Consider the following 17,500-nt stretch of genomic DNA (forward strand, 5'->3'; position numbering starts at 1 on the left):
TCAACCATATATTTGTTGAAAATATGATATTATTTTCAGCTAAACCCAAACCTCATTGTCTTAATTCTAAAAACACAACTTTAAAGTCAGAAATTACATTCACTCAAGAGCTTGTATTGATGCATTTTTAATTTTGTTTTTTTTTACGACAATAGATTTTTCAATACTGAACAATACAATACAATACATTACTTACAATACCACTTACTTACTCTAATAACAGTACAATATATCACTTACGGCTAATTACATACATTACGGTACTTACAATACTAGTTATTTATTTGATTAATTAAAACTAAATACCACTTCAATAACTTTAACAAAACACGAAAAAGAATAACAAATGAGAAGGTTTGTTAACAATATTTGTGCTTGACTAGCTTAAGTTAAATTCTCAATTTTCAATTGCATTTTTATCTTATTTATAAATTACAAATTATTAAGATTTTTCTTCTTAATTTTGCAAATATATATGTACCTTTTTATTAGAAGAGTAAGCAGATCCAGTCGGCGTCGGAGGTCATTACTGATAGCAGGAGGGGGATAATTCTGACGTAAAATTTCGTCAACCGATAAATTTATGTGAGTGCTATTCGAAGTATTGAACCACGAGAAGATTTCTTGATAGAAATGAACACTCATATGGCACTCCAAAAAGGTGTGCTCTAATGAATCAAGATTTTTACATGGAAAGCTGTTACGAAAAATAGCATTGCGTGACTAGCGTTACTGTCTAGAAGCTTCGCGAGAGTTTGTAGTTTGTTTATTTTTAGGTTCGTGCGTAAGCGTTTCTAAATCGGTGTGTTTTGTAATCTTTCTATAATTAGATTGATTACTATTTTAGAAAGTTCTAGAAGTTTATTGTCAGAGTATATAAGTAGACGAGTCCAAGCGGAGTGTTTTTTTAACTAGTTTTTCACAAGCGAAGAGAGTTGGCGTTGGCCGTGTTTAGTCAAGTGTGACAGAAGCAGTGTTTATTCAAGTTGGCGGAGGCTGTGTAAGTTTATTGAGTACGTGTTGTTCAGAGTTTTACTTCGTGGAAACTACGTTCATTTTGGAATAAATCTTCTTGCTGTTGTTCCGACAACCCTGCGTTCAGTTTAGTTTGCAAACTACCTTTCCTCAAAACATTCGAACTCGTAACAAAAGCATAAGTCATCGTTCCTGATTTTTAATTGCTTGAGCTCCTTATTAGTAACTAAAATTCTGTGGAAAGCCTTATAACCAAATTCTCTTAACTTTTTATCACTCGTCGTTTTGTAAATTTTGTGTAAGATCTGTTTTCAACTGAAATTAAAGTTCGGAAAACGTCTACACCATCTTTTGACAGCGGTAGGCTCTGTCCTAGCCTTTTCCTGAAATAATTTGTAATAGTCTTTACATTTACATTTAGTTAAAGAAATAGGTTTGTTTTTAGACAGATGAAAAATATCCCATTCCTCAAGTGTATTTCTGTTTGTCACACCAGTTGCCTGCACTTTTCACTTCAAATAATTTGGAACTGCAGCAATAAGTTGGAAATATTTTTAAGCAATTTAGTTGCACATTATATTTCCTTTGCATATTTTCCAGAGATAAGAACTTACCGTCTTGATGTAGTAAATCCTGTACGAAATAAATTCCTTTCTCAAACAAATATTTCCAAAAAATAGATTTGCTCTCTATTGTAATTTCTTTATTATTCCAAAGAACAAACTCACTATTGTAAACATCAGGACAACCATTGCGTAATTCCTTGAAATGCTCTAACATTTCATTATAAATAAGAGGCATTTTCTTGTCAAAGTTCTTAGAGTCATAATTGCATTTCAATAGGAATGGTAATCCTCCATATTTGTTAAAATAACTATTGGGAATAGCTTGCCACGTCTCCTTTGTACAATTTAAAAACCTGCCTAGCCAGCTCAAGCGTAGTGATTTTACCACAGTGTGTACATTTGGAAAGTTCACACCACCATGAGAGAATGGTTGATATAATACTGCTCTTTTTACTTTATCTTTCTTATTTTTCCACAAGAATTTGAATATTTTATCTTGCACTGTTTTAACCACCGTTTCAGGAACACTAAGCATGGAAGCCACATAAACTATCTTAGATATGCCTAAGGCCTTAACTAACTTTATTTCATGAATCACACATTTTCTTTTGTTATTCGTCCTTTATTTAACTTACATACTTCATGAATATTTAACTAACTGAAAGTCCGGGGAGGGCTTGATAATGTAGCAGGGAAGAGCGGGGCTGACGAATTGAATAAATTGCATTATGCAAGGGCAATATCTATATAAATACCCAGTGTTTATCTGTATATTGCCCTGCTGCCCTGGGCAATATACAAATAAATCCCTTCCATTTATAATGAGCAATTAAGGCAAATCATGCACGTCCTTTGACCCCGCCAAAGATTCTGAGAAAATATCTCCCTTTAACACAAATATAGAAATTTATTCTGCAACTATAGAAAATACAGTAGTATCCCATATATCATGCAGGCTATGTCTTCACTCTAAGAAAATTTTAAGTCTTTGGATATTACAAACGTTCGACGGCCCATTCCTCCCAACAATTAACGTACGCCCAAAAAGTATTGACTTTTGTGTTTGCCGGTATTCTGGACTCTCTTCTCTTCTCGACTTCGTTATCACAAACAACAACGATATTACGCCCAGGATTTTCTTTCTTTTCGACTTCAACACTATCTCGTTTGCTTACTTCTCTAAAGTCTCCCACTAACTCTTCCAAATTCAACTCAGGCTCCTGAGAGAAAGTATTTTGCGTTAGGAAAATTTCGTCGTCGCTACCATTGCCTTTCACACAAGTGTACTGGCCCCCCAAAAAATACCAAGACAAAAATTAAAAAAAAAACACAAAAGGTTTGAAATTTGATTGTTGTCGGCTTAGCAAACAAACAATGCGCTATTGTTCTCCGTTTCTCACCTAAGTGAGAACAAGTGTTTTGAACAAATTATGACCCGAGAAACGCCCTTTCTCGATGCTGTGTGAAAACCTTTACAATACTTACAATGAAATACGTCATTGTCTGCGGTCGGATCAAAAAATGACAAACAAGCAGATGTCAAAACAAGTTGCCAATTATTGCCCTGTGAAAGACCACCTTTATGTAACCTATACCTCATGAATAATATCATTAAACAAGTTAGATAAACCCCTCGAACGTCGGTATTAAGCCATATACGTGTATATGGCTTAACACCTCCGTTCTCGGGCGTTATCTCTTACTTGTGAGACCATACAAAGTTAAATCTCTCGTTTGCCACATATTTAACTTAGTATCCATCTTGTGAATTTTTACAAAACAAATCCAGATTATTATTTCTGTCTTCGTTATATGATAAATTTACCCCTAGTGACTTAATTGGTTCTTGATAGGGTTGGAAACCCAAAGGTTTGGCTTTGTTATTTCTAGCCGAACCAATCCACATTGCTTTAGCTTTTTTCCTTGTTCAATTTAAGGCCGGAAATTTCATTAAATTTATTTAAAACACTCATGTTTTCTCTGAGCGCGTTTAAGTTTGTATTGATACATGCTCTACTCATTCCCTCGTCCCCAATGCCAGGGCTCCATTTTATGGGTAGTTTAACCTATTGACTCCTGGGAGTGAGACTTAACAGATTTTACTCTCTAACGTCACATGATTTTACTTGTCAACTGCAATCTTGGACAAAACTCTTGGGAAAAATCCTAGCTTAAGCATCATTTGAAATGCACTTACAAAGTGTATTGATCCTTCCCCCCCCCCCCCCCCCTCCCCCAAACCAATGTTGACAATGTGATGCAAAATATACTGTGCAAGCCCGTTTTTTAACCAACACTGAAATGGGGGGAGGGGGTAAAGTGGAAAGAATTTAATCTTTATCACACAGACAAATTAGCGCGTCACATTTTCCCAACGAGTTTTGTCCAAGATTGTAGTACCATCCTTGGGTGCCTGACGAGTGAATAGGTTAAACTAAACCCAACATGGATCAGTGACTTGAAGCGAATACCTGCATTATGGACAATCATAGAAATGTAATTGAAGGGGACATACAGTAGTTTTTGAGTGGATGTTTGTTAACCCATTCACTCCTAAGCCAAACCCCACTGACAAGTAAAATCGTCTGGCATTAGACAGAGTAACATTTATTAAGTCTCAATCATAGGAACCAATGAGTTAAACTAAACGCAACATGGACCATTCACTCCTCATGCACTCCAGGATGCCCCCAGTTGATGAGTAAAATTGTCTGTAATTAGACAGAGTAAAATCTGTTAGGTCTCACTCCCAGGGGTCCAGGGTTGCAGGATGAACTGAAGACTTCTCCCGTTGATCAGCTGCCTTGATTCAAATAGAGTATCAGACTACACGATGTTTTGTTTTGGTCTCAATTAATTGCGCGAATTTACGAAAAATAATTTGAATTTCTAATTGTGAATAAATTGAATATCCGTTAGTTAATATGAAGAGTCTATCTAATTGATAAGGAATTACAACTAACTTTTTTGGGGATCATTCGGTTCCATTGAGAATTAAGGTAGTTTTGCCACGATGTGTGACCGATAAAGACCCCCTCAAAACACCGAAACACGGACCAAACACGGACACCAAACAACTTTCTTGAAACTGGTTACAGCGACAATAAGAAAGATATCTGTTTATAAACATTTTTCTTGTTATTCAAATGTGCCAACCACAGGAACAAAACACCCTTCGTTTCTACAGCCAATGAGGCTCTGGTTGACACATTGATGGCAGTAGGTGACGTCAACGATATCTTCGCTAAATGAAATCAGTAACAGGTACTAATGGCATACCATATAAAGAAATCAACACTTAATCTTTTGAAGCGAGACCAGACGATCGACAGTAAAACATCCGGCTTTCTTGTACCTCCGATTTCGGGAGATACACGAGGAGAACACAGTGGGTAATAATGACCATGACATGTGGAAGACGTAGAATGCACATGTGGTCACCAATTAAAATGTTGTTATATTTTCTATAACGTTACACTTTCCAGACATTGCAGAAACTAGCAAATGATAACAAACGTTACAATTTGTGGGTAAAAACAATCTGCACACATTTTATACCATGGGATGGCGTGCAGGCAGGCATTGCACATACTTCTTTTCCTACTCCTACTACCACAAACACCACAAATAACAACAACAACAACAACAATACTACTACAACTACTACAACTACTACAACTACTACTAATAATAATAATAATATAATAATAATAATAATAATATAATAATAATAATAATAATAATAATAATAATAATAATATATAGATTTAAAAGCGGAGCTACCGTTTCTAACCCCAGAAAGCAATATAGTGTATACGGAGATAATTACGCTTCTGCATAAAGTACAAAAGTAATGGTCATTACTTTATGCAGTTAAGATATAACACCTTTGAGCTGACAGCAGTAAACAAACAAGTCTTGCAAACAATAACCAACAATTTTAATCAACAACTAAAACTGAAGTTACACGCACAGTAATCCCTTTCGCAACATTTTCCGTTTGACTCTTTACTCTCTCTCTCTTTACTTATTGAAAAGTCAACCTAAAGCGTAGTATATTAGCTTACTCGACTGCAATTTCACAGTCAAACAAAGCAGCTGACAACTTTAGATCCATTTCACACAAAACGCCTATAGAAGTGATTGTTGAAATATGTCAGAATCCCTATCGACACAGAATTGCAAACGCTTTCAGGACTTCTTCGTTTTTTTAGCTTTTTTTTACAAAATTTGTGAGGCAGCGAGGCATATATTAAGAAGGAAAAAATTACCTGAAAGCTAATCATTGTAAATAAGTGGTTTGGCTCTCGATCTATTTCCCTTAGCGTTACCTTGATTTTCATCGAAATTTTCTCTTCTTCTCCTCTCTCGGCTTTTCTCGAGGATTCCTTCACTTAAATTTCTCCAATTTCATCTCCTCTTCTCTCGTGCTCTTTTCTGTTCTTTAATCTTTACCCCATTGCTAGTCAATATGATTTCCCGCCAGAAAAACACGGGTTGCCAATGCAACGCTGCCGCACGATTTCCCGCCAAGGAAAATTGCTCAACACCCCCGTCCCAAGAGGCTGTCCTCTCCCCCAACCTCCACCTCGACAGTCTGTACGGCAAATATACGTGACCGCATAACCAAAATTTCTCGCATCGATAGATTACCTAAATTACCCTTGGTGCTCCGCTAGCGCGCTTCGCGTGCCTGAGCTCCGCTATAAACGCCAGAAAGCAATAATCCGGAAAATTTGAAGAATGTCTTCCTTCAGTAATTTGACACTAATTTTACATACAGCAGTCAGTCTAAGCCTAAATATTAATCGCTTAGTCCCATGAGAAGGAAATAACAACAGAAAATAAACACGATATTAAATTGTCCATCAAAGAGCAACGACACTCACTTGTATTGCATTGCGGGCCAATCCATCGCCTTGAACACTTACATCTATACTTGACCCATTCATCCACACACTTGCCATGGGCACAAGGACTGGAAGCACAAACCTCCCGTCGTGGACACCCAATACTTGTGTTAACCAACACCACCTGAGCCTGGTCCGTGGGGATCACTGACTCGCCGTCAATGACCACATCTTGAATGCAGCCGGTAAAATTAGACATGATTCGATCGACGCTAGCAGCAAACGGAGATCCACCAAAATAGAGGTCTGTTAGGTGAACCTTCGCAAAGAGGGGAGAAGATGCCATACAGTGCCACCCACAAGACGAGTTGTCCACCATAATGCTCATGTTTGCTGTAACTATGTTAACAGATACTGTATGCCAAAGACCGTTGCTGAGGTTTGCTGTCTGCCCCACAGAAAGTTTACCTAACATACTGTGGGTTACGGTGATGTTCTCATTACCGAGAAAAACGAGGAAATCGTTATTTGAATCAACAGCTAACAAGACGTCAGTTAGGGTTGTCCTAAACTGAAACGACAACTGGGATGCATGACTGTTGACCCTGAGCTTCATCAAAGAGCTGTCAATGAACCCGAGTGTCGTGACGTTCTCACAGCGCGATCCTGCAAAGCCAGCGGCACACACACACGTAAAATTGTATTTCTCTGAATGCAGCCTACAGGTGCCATTGTTCAGACAAGGATTGTTGGGTTTGCAGGCCGATTTCTCAATTTCGCATCTCTTGCCAGTGTAGTTTGAAGGACAAGTACACTTGAAATCAGCTATCAAATCTCCACAAGATCCGTTGTTTACACAAGGACTAGAAGAACACTCATTTATGTCTTCAGAGCAGGTCTTTCCTAAATGACAAAAATGAATTAATGAGTTCAAAATGAGTAACAACATGAAAGACGCCTCATGCTCTCGTACCGTCGTTAAAAAACGTCTCATTTTCCTGCCAACTGCCTATTATACTTCATCGGTTTGATCCCGATGGTTTCGATGTAACGCACCTGGTGATTCGCTCTAAAAGCTCGCCCAACATTTTGAACCATTTAGAGACACGAGGAAAACCCATTACACTTTACTGTAAGCGTTTTCCATAGCTTAGCACTGGCTCCAACGATTTGAATGGCGTTGCGATTAGCTCATTTCTCTATCTCCACTTGTCGGGATTGGCATCTCATTTAGAACGCACTCTTTTAAGGTTTCGTCTTATCCTCGTAGTAGTACTACTGCTGAAGGAAACAGTTTCATTAACGAAGACTAAGCAACCTTTTGGAGTTGGGCTCACTAGATTTGTTAACTGTTGTGACCAACTACAACCGGTTGTAAAGTCTCGTCGATTTTTCTTAAAAATCAATTTCACGTGTAATTTTCTTTCAATGGTGGCCATGATTCTCACAACGTAGCGGAAAAAGGAGATGAAGAATATAAATCACACACGGCGTTCCGCAAATCCGTACCCTGCGATTTTAAAACTATTACCTTCAAATCCAGGAACGCATGTACAAATGAAGTCATTTATTAAGTCTCTGCACGTCCCATTGACACAAGGATTGGACCTGCATTCATCGATATTAGTAGAACAGTTGCTGCCTGTAAAGCCAGGAGCACATGTACACGAGTACGTTCCATCCAAGTTATTGCACGTCGCATTATTCTCACAGAATCCAAGAGCACACTCATCTATGTCTTGACCGCAACTTTTGCCAGTCCAGCCCGATGCGCAAGTGCAATTATAATGAAACAGGTAGTCATGACATGTCCCGCCATTTTTGCACGGTGAACTGGCACAGTCGTCCGTATCAATCTCACAGTGGTGACCTAGAAAAGGCAATAATCATCATAATCGTCATAATCATCATCAACATCATCACTTTATTTAAGTTGCAAGGTTATTTAGCCAAACGCGAGTACTCTATTAATAGCGCTTCGCCCAGATGACGTCACGAATTTGAGACCCGTACCGTGACTCAGACAAACATTTGCCATTTCTGTGAGAGCAGCAAGTGAAAATATGCCGCTCGTGAGTACTTATGATCGCTCTTTTACGGTTCTTACTGAAAACGACGGCATTCCAGGCTCCAGAGAATTACACTGTAGAACAAAGGGGGTTAAAATGTAGACGTTTAAATCAATGCGGAAAATATGCGGTGCTTGTGGGACGTGTAAAAGGCTGTATAAAAGGTGGAGATCACCGCACTCTTGATTCGAGTATCAATGATGGCAAATGGTTCGCCGCAAAGGCCATCAAGGCAAGTAATGAGCTGAAGGGAAATTGCAAATTGGTTTTGGTTCCACTAATTCCAACAGGCGGCAGGCACACTTTTCTGTCCCAGAACATTACATCAATTTTCAATTATGGACACATCCACTACTACGCGCTGAAATTCATTCAAAATTTAAACAGCGAAGATCAAGACGACGGACTCGGCCACATGACAGACAAGCTAATGAAAATTGGAAGAAAATACGTGGATTCTGGATTTTCGCGTGACGTGATGGACACTTTCAAAGCTGAAAATTATTTTGTGTGAGCACATGTCTGGCCGTTAATGAAAGCTGATCTCCCGCACAATGTCGTTGTTGTTTTATCAGTGAGAAGTGGTTCTGTCATTCATGCTTCATGTGAGCCTTGTAGAGCTTCGTCCTTGGGTCACTGCAGGGATGTCGTTGCTGTTTTATTCTCGATCCTGGATCGAAGCACGGACCAAGTTTCTCAAAACCCTGCACGAGCCAAGAATGTTCCTGGAACAAAGGCAAAAAGAGGAACAAGAATTCGCGCCGGGTATCCGACACTAAATATCAAAACAAGCGGAAACAAAGTGCAGCACCGGTCATTGATTTGACCCAAGACCGCTAGAGTACCGTAGAGTTTCACCGGAGCAAACCAATCGCTTAGTTTCAGCTCTAAGTGACATGTCGCGGTACAGTGATGGCTTATCAATGTGGGAAACGCATCTGAAGTTTACCCACAAAAATTATGATCTCAGCGAGCCTAGCTGCTTGAAAGAAAAAGTGAAAATCCTTTACAACAACCTCACACTGGCCACTGCCATGGCACTCAAGGACAAAGGTGGTGCCGGTGAACAGCGTCCAAATGTCTTCCAGCGTACAAAGTTGGCAAACTTGTTGTTGAATCACAGCCAAAAGCCGCCTCAGAAGCATTTAAGTTTATTTCACAGAATATCTGGCGCATAGACTCTGAACCGTTCCAGTCAAACTGCATGCTATATGACCTGGAATGCGACTTAAGGGCGGTCCTTAAATATGAGGAAGAAACCACAAGTAAAGTGTGTCCTTCAGGATTATGGGTGAACACCAAGCTGCCCTTTCTTGCCTGTTCACCAGATGGCCTTGTGGGTAAAGATACTGTGATTGAGATCAACTCCTTGAAGATCTTCAAACAGTATACTGTAGAAGCTGTTACTTCACCAACCTCTGCTGTTCCCAAGGAAGTCCTAAGCAAGCATTGTTTTTGTGTGAGAGATGGGAAATGTGTGTTAAAACGGAGCCATGCTTATCACTATTAGTGCCAACACATCCTCCTAGTGACAGGCAGGGAAATCTGTGACTTTATTTTACATGCAGCAAATAGTCCTGATTCAGTGGAGAGGATTGCATGAGACGAATCCCTCATTGCAAAAATCTCAGAATTTCTCACGGCATTCTGGATGAGAGTAGTAGCTCCCGTAAATGTTTGAAATGCATGTCCCCAGGGATTTTCTGCCTTTCATTTTGCCACAACTGAATCCAGATGGCACTGATGACATAGACGCAGTGAACACTGATATCTTTCCATCAGCTTCACCTGATGATAACAGTGAGCTGTTAGATCATTTGGTAGAAGCACAAGTGTGTAGTTAATACCTCTCGTGCTTACAGACCAGGTACTTAACCCAATGAGGACATTTATGCTGCAGAGTCCTTGATAAATGTGTTGTTAATCCAACTCACAAAGACAAGTCTTCTCTTTGCCATCATCAGGACTGTGGTCTCACCATTTTTCCTTGGGGTGGAGTGACAAGTACTGGAATATTAGTGACCAACACTTCTGGATAACTGGATCATGATATTTCAGGCCTTTGTTAAATCAGGTAGAGTAAACTAGGTAGACCTTCCTGAGCCTGGCAATACCATCCCAAGAGTCCTTCGGCTAGTTGACAGTGGCCTTTATGCAATTGCTAGGCTGGTGGTACTCGAGTCTCTCAGACCACAACCTCAAGCTACATCTGGAACCTTGGATTTGTATGGGAATGAAGGCGACTTTTTCTTGAAGCTTCTGAATCCCTACCTGATGAGCACCACCACCTCAACTTGCTGCTCAGCAACCTACCCTAATTCAGTGCAGACATTGCAGTCTACATCTCTGATACTGCCGCTGCCAACCAGCGATATCAGAAGGGAGGACACCTTTTTTGATTCCCTCGAAAGCTGGCCTTACCCAAATGATTCTCAGTATGAGAGGAAATTTGCTAGCAAGCCTTCAGAGAAAGTTTCTTTCTATGAGGACTTAACTTTGAATGAAGATGGTGATGCCCACACATCATGGCACTGTGCTGGTGTTAGGGTCAGCGCCCCATGTAGGCTGCTAAATTTAAAATCATTTGCTCTTTTTTCTGTCAATCTTCTCAGTAGAGGGGACGCTCAAAAACTGGCCCAAACACCTTTCTTGATTTAATTTTTGGGCAATTTTTTTCTCTTTTTGGTGCAACACTTTGGTATGGTGGTCACTATATTTGCACTTCCCAGTTCAGCAATGGCTGGTTTATGTATGATGGTTTAATGGAAGATACAAGGAAGGGTTCTGGAGTCAGCTTTTCTCCAGTGATTTTCCAAGAGCCACCAGGTTATTCATTAAGCTATCTAGTTCACTGCAGAACTTAGGCTTGTATATTCAAAAAATGGCAGATTTGTGTTTCTCCTCCAAGATTTGTCCAGTATGGTGTAAATATATGGTTTTTTTTTTATATAAACAACCCTTTGTCTTTCTATTTAAAGAGTATTCATGTCAAGGGGCCTTCATAAACATTTTGATGTCATTAGTTATTAATCAGATCCTAACATGTATAGTAGTTTTAGGGGTAACTATAAGACCATTAGTCCTGAGTCAGTCTAAGGAAGAATTCAGTGAAATTAAGATAATCCATTTCATTAGTGTTATTTTATGCTAAAATGTGGTGGTAAACTGTAATGTTTACGCAGCAGAGAAAGGGTCAGTGAAAATCAGCATTGCTCCTTGAAAACACAAAGGAGCATTCTAATTTCTTTATTATAACTCAGTGATTATCCACCAGGGTTTTCAAGAGAGAAAATTGGAAGTATATTAATTTATAGTTTTGTTTGTTTGTAAAGTTTTAGTGCAACAAGTTTCACTTCATGGCAAAGGCAACAATCATTCTGAATGAAATCATTATTTTATTGCTATACTGCAAGAAATTCATTACATTGCTGTAAGCAAATAAGAAACAAAAACAATAACGATAACAAAAAGGAAACAACAACAATAACAGGACTGGTCATGTAGTTAGAGATATCAAGAAATTGTTGCTTTTTTTTCTTTGTTTTTTGGTTTTGTTTTGTTTTTTTAACAAGTGCAACTCAATTTTAGTGAAATTGCACCTGATAGCTGTTATCTTCCTTTTTCATTTTTTTCTTTTGAGTGATCTCACAAAGAGAATGACACAAATTACAACAAAACAATGTCAGATATGGTGCATGTACACAGTATTTCCTCCAGTTGAGTGCTATTTTTTTCCCTGTTCAATAATAATAATAATAATAATAATAATAATAATAATAATAATAATAATAATAATAATAATAAAGCTTCTTTCATTTTAGTATGTTAAATCATTTGAGAAGTCTCAAAAATATGAAGCTACATGCACAAACATTGCATACACACACACACATACACCCACACACACAAATTATATATTGTTCAAGCGAGTTTCAGTGGAAGGTCTTGAACCAAAATCATAGTAATTGTTACTATGGCAAATAACGACAGTTGAACAGTGCAATCAGGTAATCAACGTTTAACACAATTTACATAAGGCCAACGCGAACAGCCAGAACATTTTGGAAAAACAAGTCATAATTGGTTTTCGGCTTCCTTCTGCACAATGACAATGACATTCAATAGTAGAACAGCTTAATCTATTTACACAGATTTTCCTGAAAGTTTACTAGACATGCTGCAACGACTACCAATTGTGTTGAAAAGGGGGCAAGAGACAAAGGTATTTTCCTCCCAACAAGCCTAAACTGTTTGAGGCGTTTATTGAAACGCTCAACACGAATCCTTGCTTTAGCAATGTGCCTTGTTTCTAACTCCTCTGCTGCAGTTAAACTACTTCTTCCTTTTAAGAAGGAGAGTATTTTAAGCATCACTTGTCTGGGGTTTAACAGTTCTCTTTCGAACGAAAACATGCACCACCATTTGGGGTTACTGGAATCAGGCATTTGAAACTATTACTTTGCTTGTAAGAAGAGAAAGTATTACCCTGCCTAGCAAAATTCCTGAAACACTCAATCCTAAATTCAGTACAATTAACAATGCTGTGTATATTCTTCATTGTCTTGAACACGTTTGGAATGAAACACCTTACGTGCGCTCCCTCAGGGAACATCACAGTTTGCATATCTCTAAATATTTTGTACATCAGTTGAATGTAAATATCTTACGAACCAGAGTTTGCTGTATCTTTCTGTCAGGTGAAGACAAAAGTGCAGCGAGAGTCTTCAATGTAAATCCTCGTCTCAATCGCACAAGGCAAATGAATAGGTTTTCTCGGGGAGTAAACTCGGACTTTGGGCCATTATTTGACCTCTCTGAGTCAACAGATTCTCCAAAGTTTCAATAATTAATCTTCTCCATTGGACAACTTCAAACTGGGAAGGTGTAAGGCTAACAAAATGTTTCATTAACTCAGGGTCTTCACGGATAACTTCGTAAGACAAGCTACTCACGATTTTAGATTTCTATTCTTGCATTGTGGAAACTTCTTTAAAGTTCTTTAAGTTCCATCCACTATTTTCTCTCTTTTTACGGGAGTTACTGGCTTCGCTCTCGATGCAGGCGCTTTCCTTTTCACCGATGCGCGGCTCGCTTATGCTGGAGTAAAATTCGCTTTCAGCGGATGGGGAAATTCTTCGGTTGGTCCCTTCTCTCCAGGCCAGTGAAGGGCACATATGTGTGTGTTTCTTGTTATATTATTTCCCGTGAAGGACTGCCGCGAACATGCTATTATCCACCTTCTGCACTTCTCGATATTTTGGGATGGCTTCCGAAATGGAATGAAGACTTTCTTCCCGGATTCCTCGACTTCTCTAAGAGATTTAGGCCCTTTTTCTCGATACCTTGAATCCGTTTTGCACTCGCTCCAACAGCAATGCTTGGTGCTTATATTTTACGTCCATTCTGGGGACAAACATCACATTTTAAGACATTTTCCAGACGTTTGACGGCAAAAAAATTAGCGGACACGCGTATATTTCCTTTATCGATATGCAATGTTTGTCTGAGTCACGCGGGGGGTCCGATCTAACGTAGTCTATTTTAAGAACCCGTGCGCAGCGCTATTAGGGAGCCTACAAGTCAACTGAAATCATAACAAATCAAATGAAACGCGTAATCTATGGTCTCAAGAGAGGATCATATTCAGACCAAATTAGGAACCTTAAGCAACGAATAAAAACACGAGGTCAAACGTGAAATGACAAAAATCTTCGGATCTGGAAAACGTCACCGACAAGAAAGTCTTCGTTTGTTCTCTCTCCAAACTTTAACACTGGTCGTTATTTCACGATTCACACCATTTTCTGTTATTCAACAATCCCCTTTTTTACACAAACACGTACTTGGTACACTGAACAGTCTGGGCAGGGCTTTGTAAGATGGCAGGGAAGAGTGGGGCTGATGGTTCGACGTTGTGCACCTCCCTAGCTAAAGTGAGGAATATAAAATTCATACGACCTAAGGTTCTTTTACCGTCGAATATTAAGCCACTTGAAAAGACACTGGCGAGTTTAATTTCTCTTGGATGAAACCTTGTAAGAGCCAGCAATACAAACCTTTTCTGTGTTTCGAAAATCATGTGCAACCAACTCGAGACTATACTTTGGTTTGATAATTTACAGGTATTCCAACTGTAAAAGATCCGATCGTGCTCCATAAATACAATACTTGTCTGATCAGGTCACCCGCTTAAGCTGGATAAGTGGTTCACTTCCGTGGAGCCCTTCACCTTCACCTACAGCTGTAGGTTACAGGAGATTTCACGGTGGAAGGATTATAAGAAGAACCACAATACACTTTACTCTCATTAATTATACAAGTCCATGGCTAAGTTTGAGGAATATATTTTACTCATACAGCCTAAGGACCTTGACGTCTGTGAAGTCCCGATAAAATAGATCGGATTTTAAGCATGCTCACTCTGTGCATGTTGGAGATTCTGTGCAGCGTGAAATACATATATGTAGCAAATCACCTTGTCATAACTCCCAAGCAAATTGGTCTTGTGTTAATTATGTAAGCAAATTCGTTAAGGCCAACTGAATAATCTATGCTACTGAAATAATTTTGACGGCAGCAACTGCCTTAGAAGTCTTAAATTAGTGAGTACTTGTACATCTCCACGAATTAGTTTTAAAACCATCAAATTATGTACCTATTTTACAACATTTTCAAAATGTGAGCACAAAAAACACCTGTGATAAAAGTCGCTTTGGTATATACAGAAATTGTATCCATAAAAGCTGCAAATGAGTACGACTTCCAAACTTGGTTAAAGGGTACTAATTTTAGAGAGGTTCAGTATACCTTGAATGCCATTTCGACAGAAGCACGTGTATCCTTGTTGTCCACAGCCGATGACTGAAGCATTGTTATTTTGGCAGATGCCTTGATCAATAGTTTGGCTGCAGAAGCTTCTATTCAGACATTCATTGATATCCTGCTCACAGCGTTCACCTGTCAACCACTGATTACAGTTGCAGCGAAATGATCCAACAGTATTGACACAAGATCCACATCTGCATGGATTGGCTGGTGTTACAAATAACACAAAAAACCATTAGCATCATATAGAAATTCAATAATGTAGCATCAATCAGACATCAGATACATTTGGTGAAGCCTACCGACAACAATTATTATCATCATCACATTCATAATAATAACATAAATCAACTGGTGTTCTTACGAGTGCATTCATCTATGTCCTGATCACACAATTGACCAATGAAGCCTGGATCGCAATTGCATTTATAACTATTGAATCCATCAACGCATTTGCCATTGATACATCCGTGGGACGGACAGTCATCGATATTGTTTTCACAGTGGGTGCCAGTAAATCCCAGGACACAAGAGCAGGTATAGCCATCAATCAGATCAGTGCAGGTGCCCTTATTTAGGCAAGGATTTGAGTTACACTCAAAGATTTCCAAGTGACAGAGGTTTCCATAGAATCCAGCTGGACACTCACAGGTGAAGTTATTCACGTCGTCAATGCATGAGGCGTTTGCCACACAAGGATTGTTTTTGCAATCATCTATATTGACTGAACAGTTTTTGCCTTCAAACCCTAAGTGACAGGTACAATTGTAAGCATTGCCAATAAACGAACAATTTCCATTATCACCACAAGGATTTGGGTGACAAGCATCTCGCACTTTGTCGCAGTCATCACCATAGAATTCTGCAGGACAGTGACATGTACGTTGATTGACGCCATCAACGCAAGTGGCATTGTTTTGACATGGATTAATGAGGCAGTCGTCGATGTTGATTTCACAGGTATGCCCAATGAACCCTGTGGTACAGATGCATGTGAAGTTGTTAAACTTGTCCAAACAAGTGCCATTGTTAAGGCACGGAAATGAAAGACATTCATTTATCTCATTTTCACATCTGCAAGATAAATTGAGAAAAAATAAAGGCTGGTCATTCAACAATGCGCGTTCAAATCTAATGATATCAGCAACATTGCCTAAGATTTTAACTTTAGCTATATAGATCGGAGGACGAGGATGAGTACGATTATGAGTTTTCCGTTCTGAGCATGCTCAACTCAAAGAATGTTGGCGTCCAAACCCATTCTCGTCACCAGAGCCTCAGATCGACCCAAGAGAAGAGCTCGGGGGTCGAAATTGACACCAAACCTTATGTGCACGCTCAGTTTGAAAAAAACTCGTAATTGTCATCGTCCTCCCATCTAAAGGTCCCTAATAACCAACAAAAATGAAATAAAAATATTATATTGTGTTGAGGGCTAAGTTTTTTAAAGCGGGCCACAAGGTGGGATAAAAGTGGAAATGTGTGGCTTTAACTATTGACTGGTCTTAACCAACAATTGTAAGTGCTTACTCTGTTTCCAACTACCCAGTACTATTGAATGCCTTATGAACCATAAAAAAGTTACTGAGAGCTACTTTAATTTTTTTCTGACTCCATGAGCTGCACAGATGACTTTGTTGGAGCCGGCTAAGTGATTATGCAGGGATTTATTGCTTCATGATTCATAAACTTGTCATATCACTCTAAAGACTATTAACACACGTGTTCCAATGTACATTAAAAAAATTGTAATATCTCCTCATGGGTGTCTATCGTCATGCAACTGAATCTAAAGGTAGACGAGGGCAGCACTTTCAGATGAAAATGCAACAAACAGTACAGCTATGTATGCCACTGAAGCAACAAGGTAGATGGCAATTTCTAACAATGTTGCCCAAAACCCTGAAAAGTATTATAAATTGAATTTAAGATTAATCAGGGTTCAAGCCATAGGCCACAGATCCCTAGAATATGTGCTCTAACCTCAGTCCTTCATATCCAGGAGGGCAGATACAGTTGAACTGATTCACACCATCCACACAAGTTGCATTATTCAGGCAGGTGTGGTCAATGCAGTCATCTACTAAATCCACCTCACAGCTTTGTCCTGTGTACCGAGTTGGACATGAGCATTTGTAGTAGTTTATGCCATGAGTGCAGTTTCCTAGATTTTGACAAGGATTTGATTCACATTCATTTATCTCAGTGGTACAGT

General features: G+C 39.0%; 1 protein-coding gene across 2 annotated transcripts in view; it reads right to left on the reverse strand.

Moving 5' to 3' along the window:
• LOC138030085 (neurogenic locus Notch protein-like) overlaps positions 1 to 17,500 on the reverse strand; it is a 126,662-nt gene that overhangs the window by 52,152 nt on the left and 57,010 nt on the right. For both annotated transcript variants that reach the window (XM_068877940.1, XM_068877941.1), the window contains exons 7-11: positions 17,269 to 17,500; positions 15,650 to 16,359; positions 15,268 to 15,492; positions 7,923 to 8,261; positions 6,431 to 7,294 (exon numbers count right to left, since the gene is read on the reverse strand). The exon at positions 17,269 to 17,500 is cut by the window's right edge and continues 15 nt beyond it. In XM_068877940.1, coding sequence (XP_068734041.1) covers positions 6,431 to 7,294; positions 7,923 to 8,261; positions 15,268 to 15,492; positions 15,650 to 16,359; positions 17,269 to 17,500 — 2,370 coding nt within the window. The remainder of the gene's footprint in view (positions 1 to 6,430; positions 7,295 to 7,922; positions 8,262 to 15,267; positions 15,493 to 15,649; positions 16,360 to 17,268) is intronic.

Source organism: Montipora capricornis, chromosome 13 (genome assembly GCF_036669925.1).
Source record: "Montipora capricornis isolate CH-2021 chromosome 13, ASM3666992v2, whole genome shotgun sequence".
Classification (NCBI taxonomy): Eukaryota; Metazoa; Cnidaria; class Anthozoa; order Scleractinia; family Acroporidae; genus Montipora; species Montipora capricornis.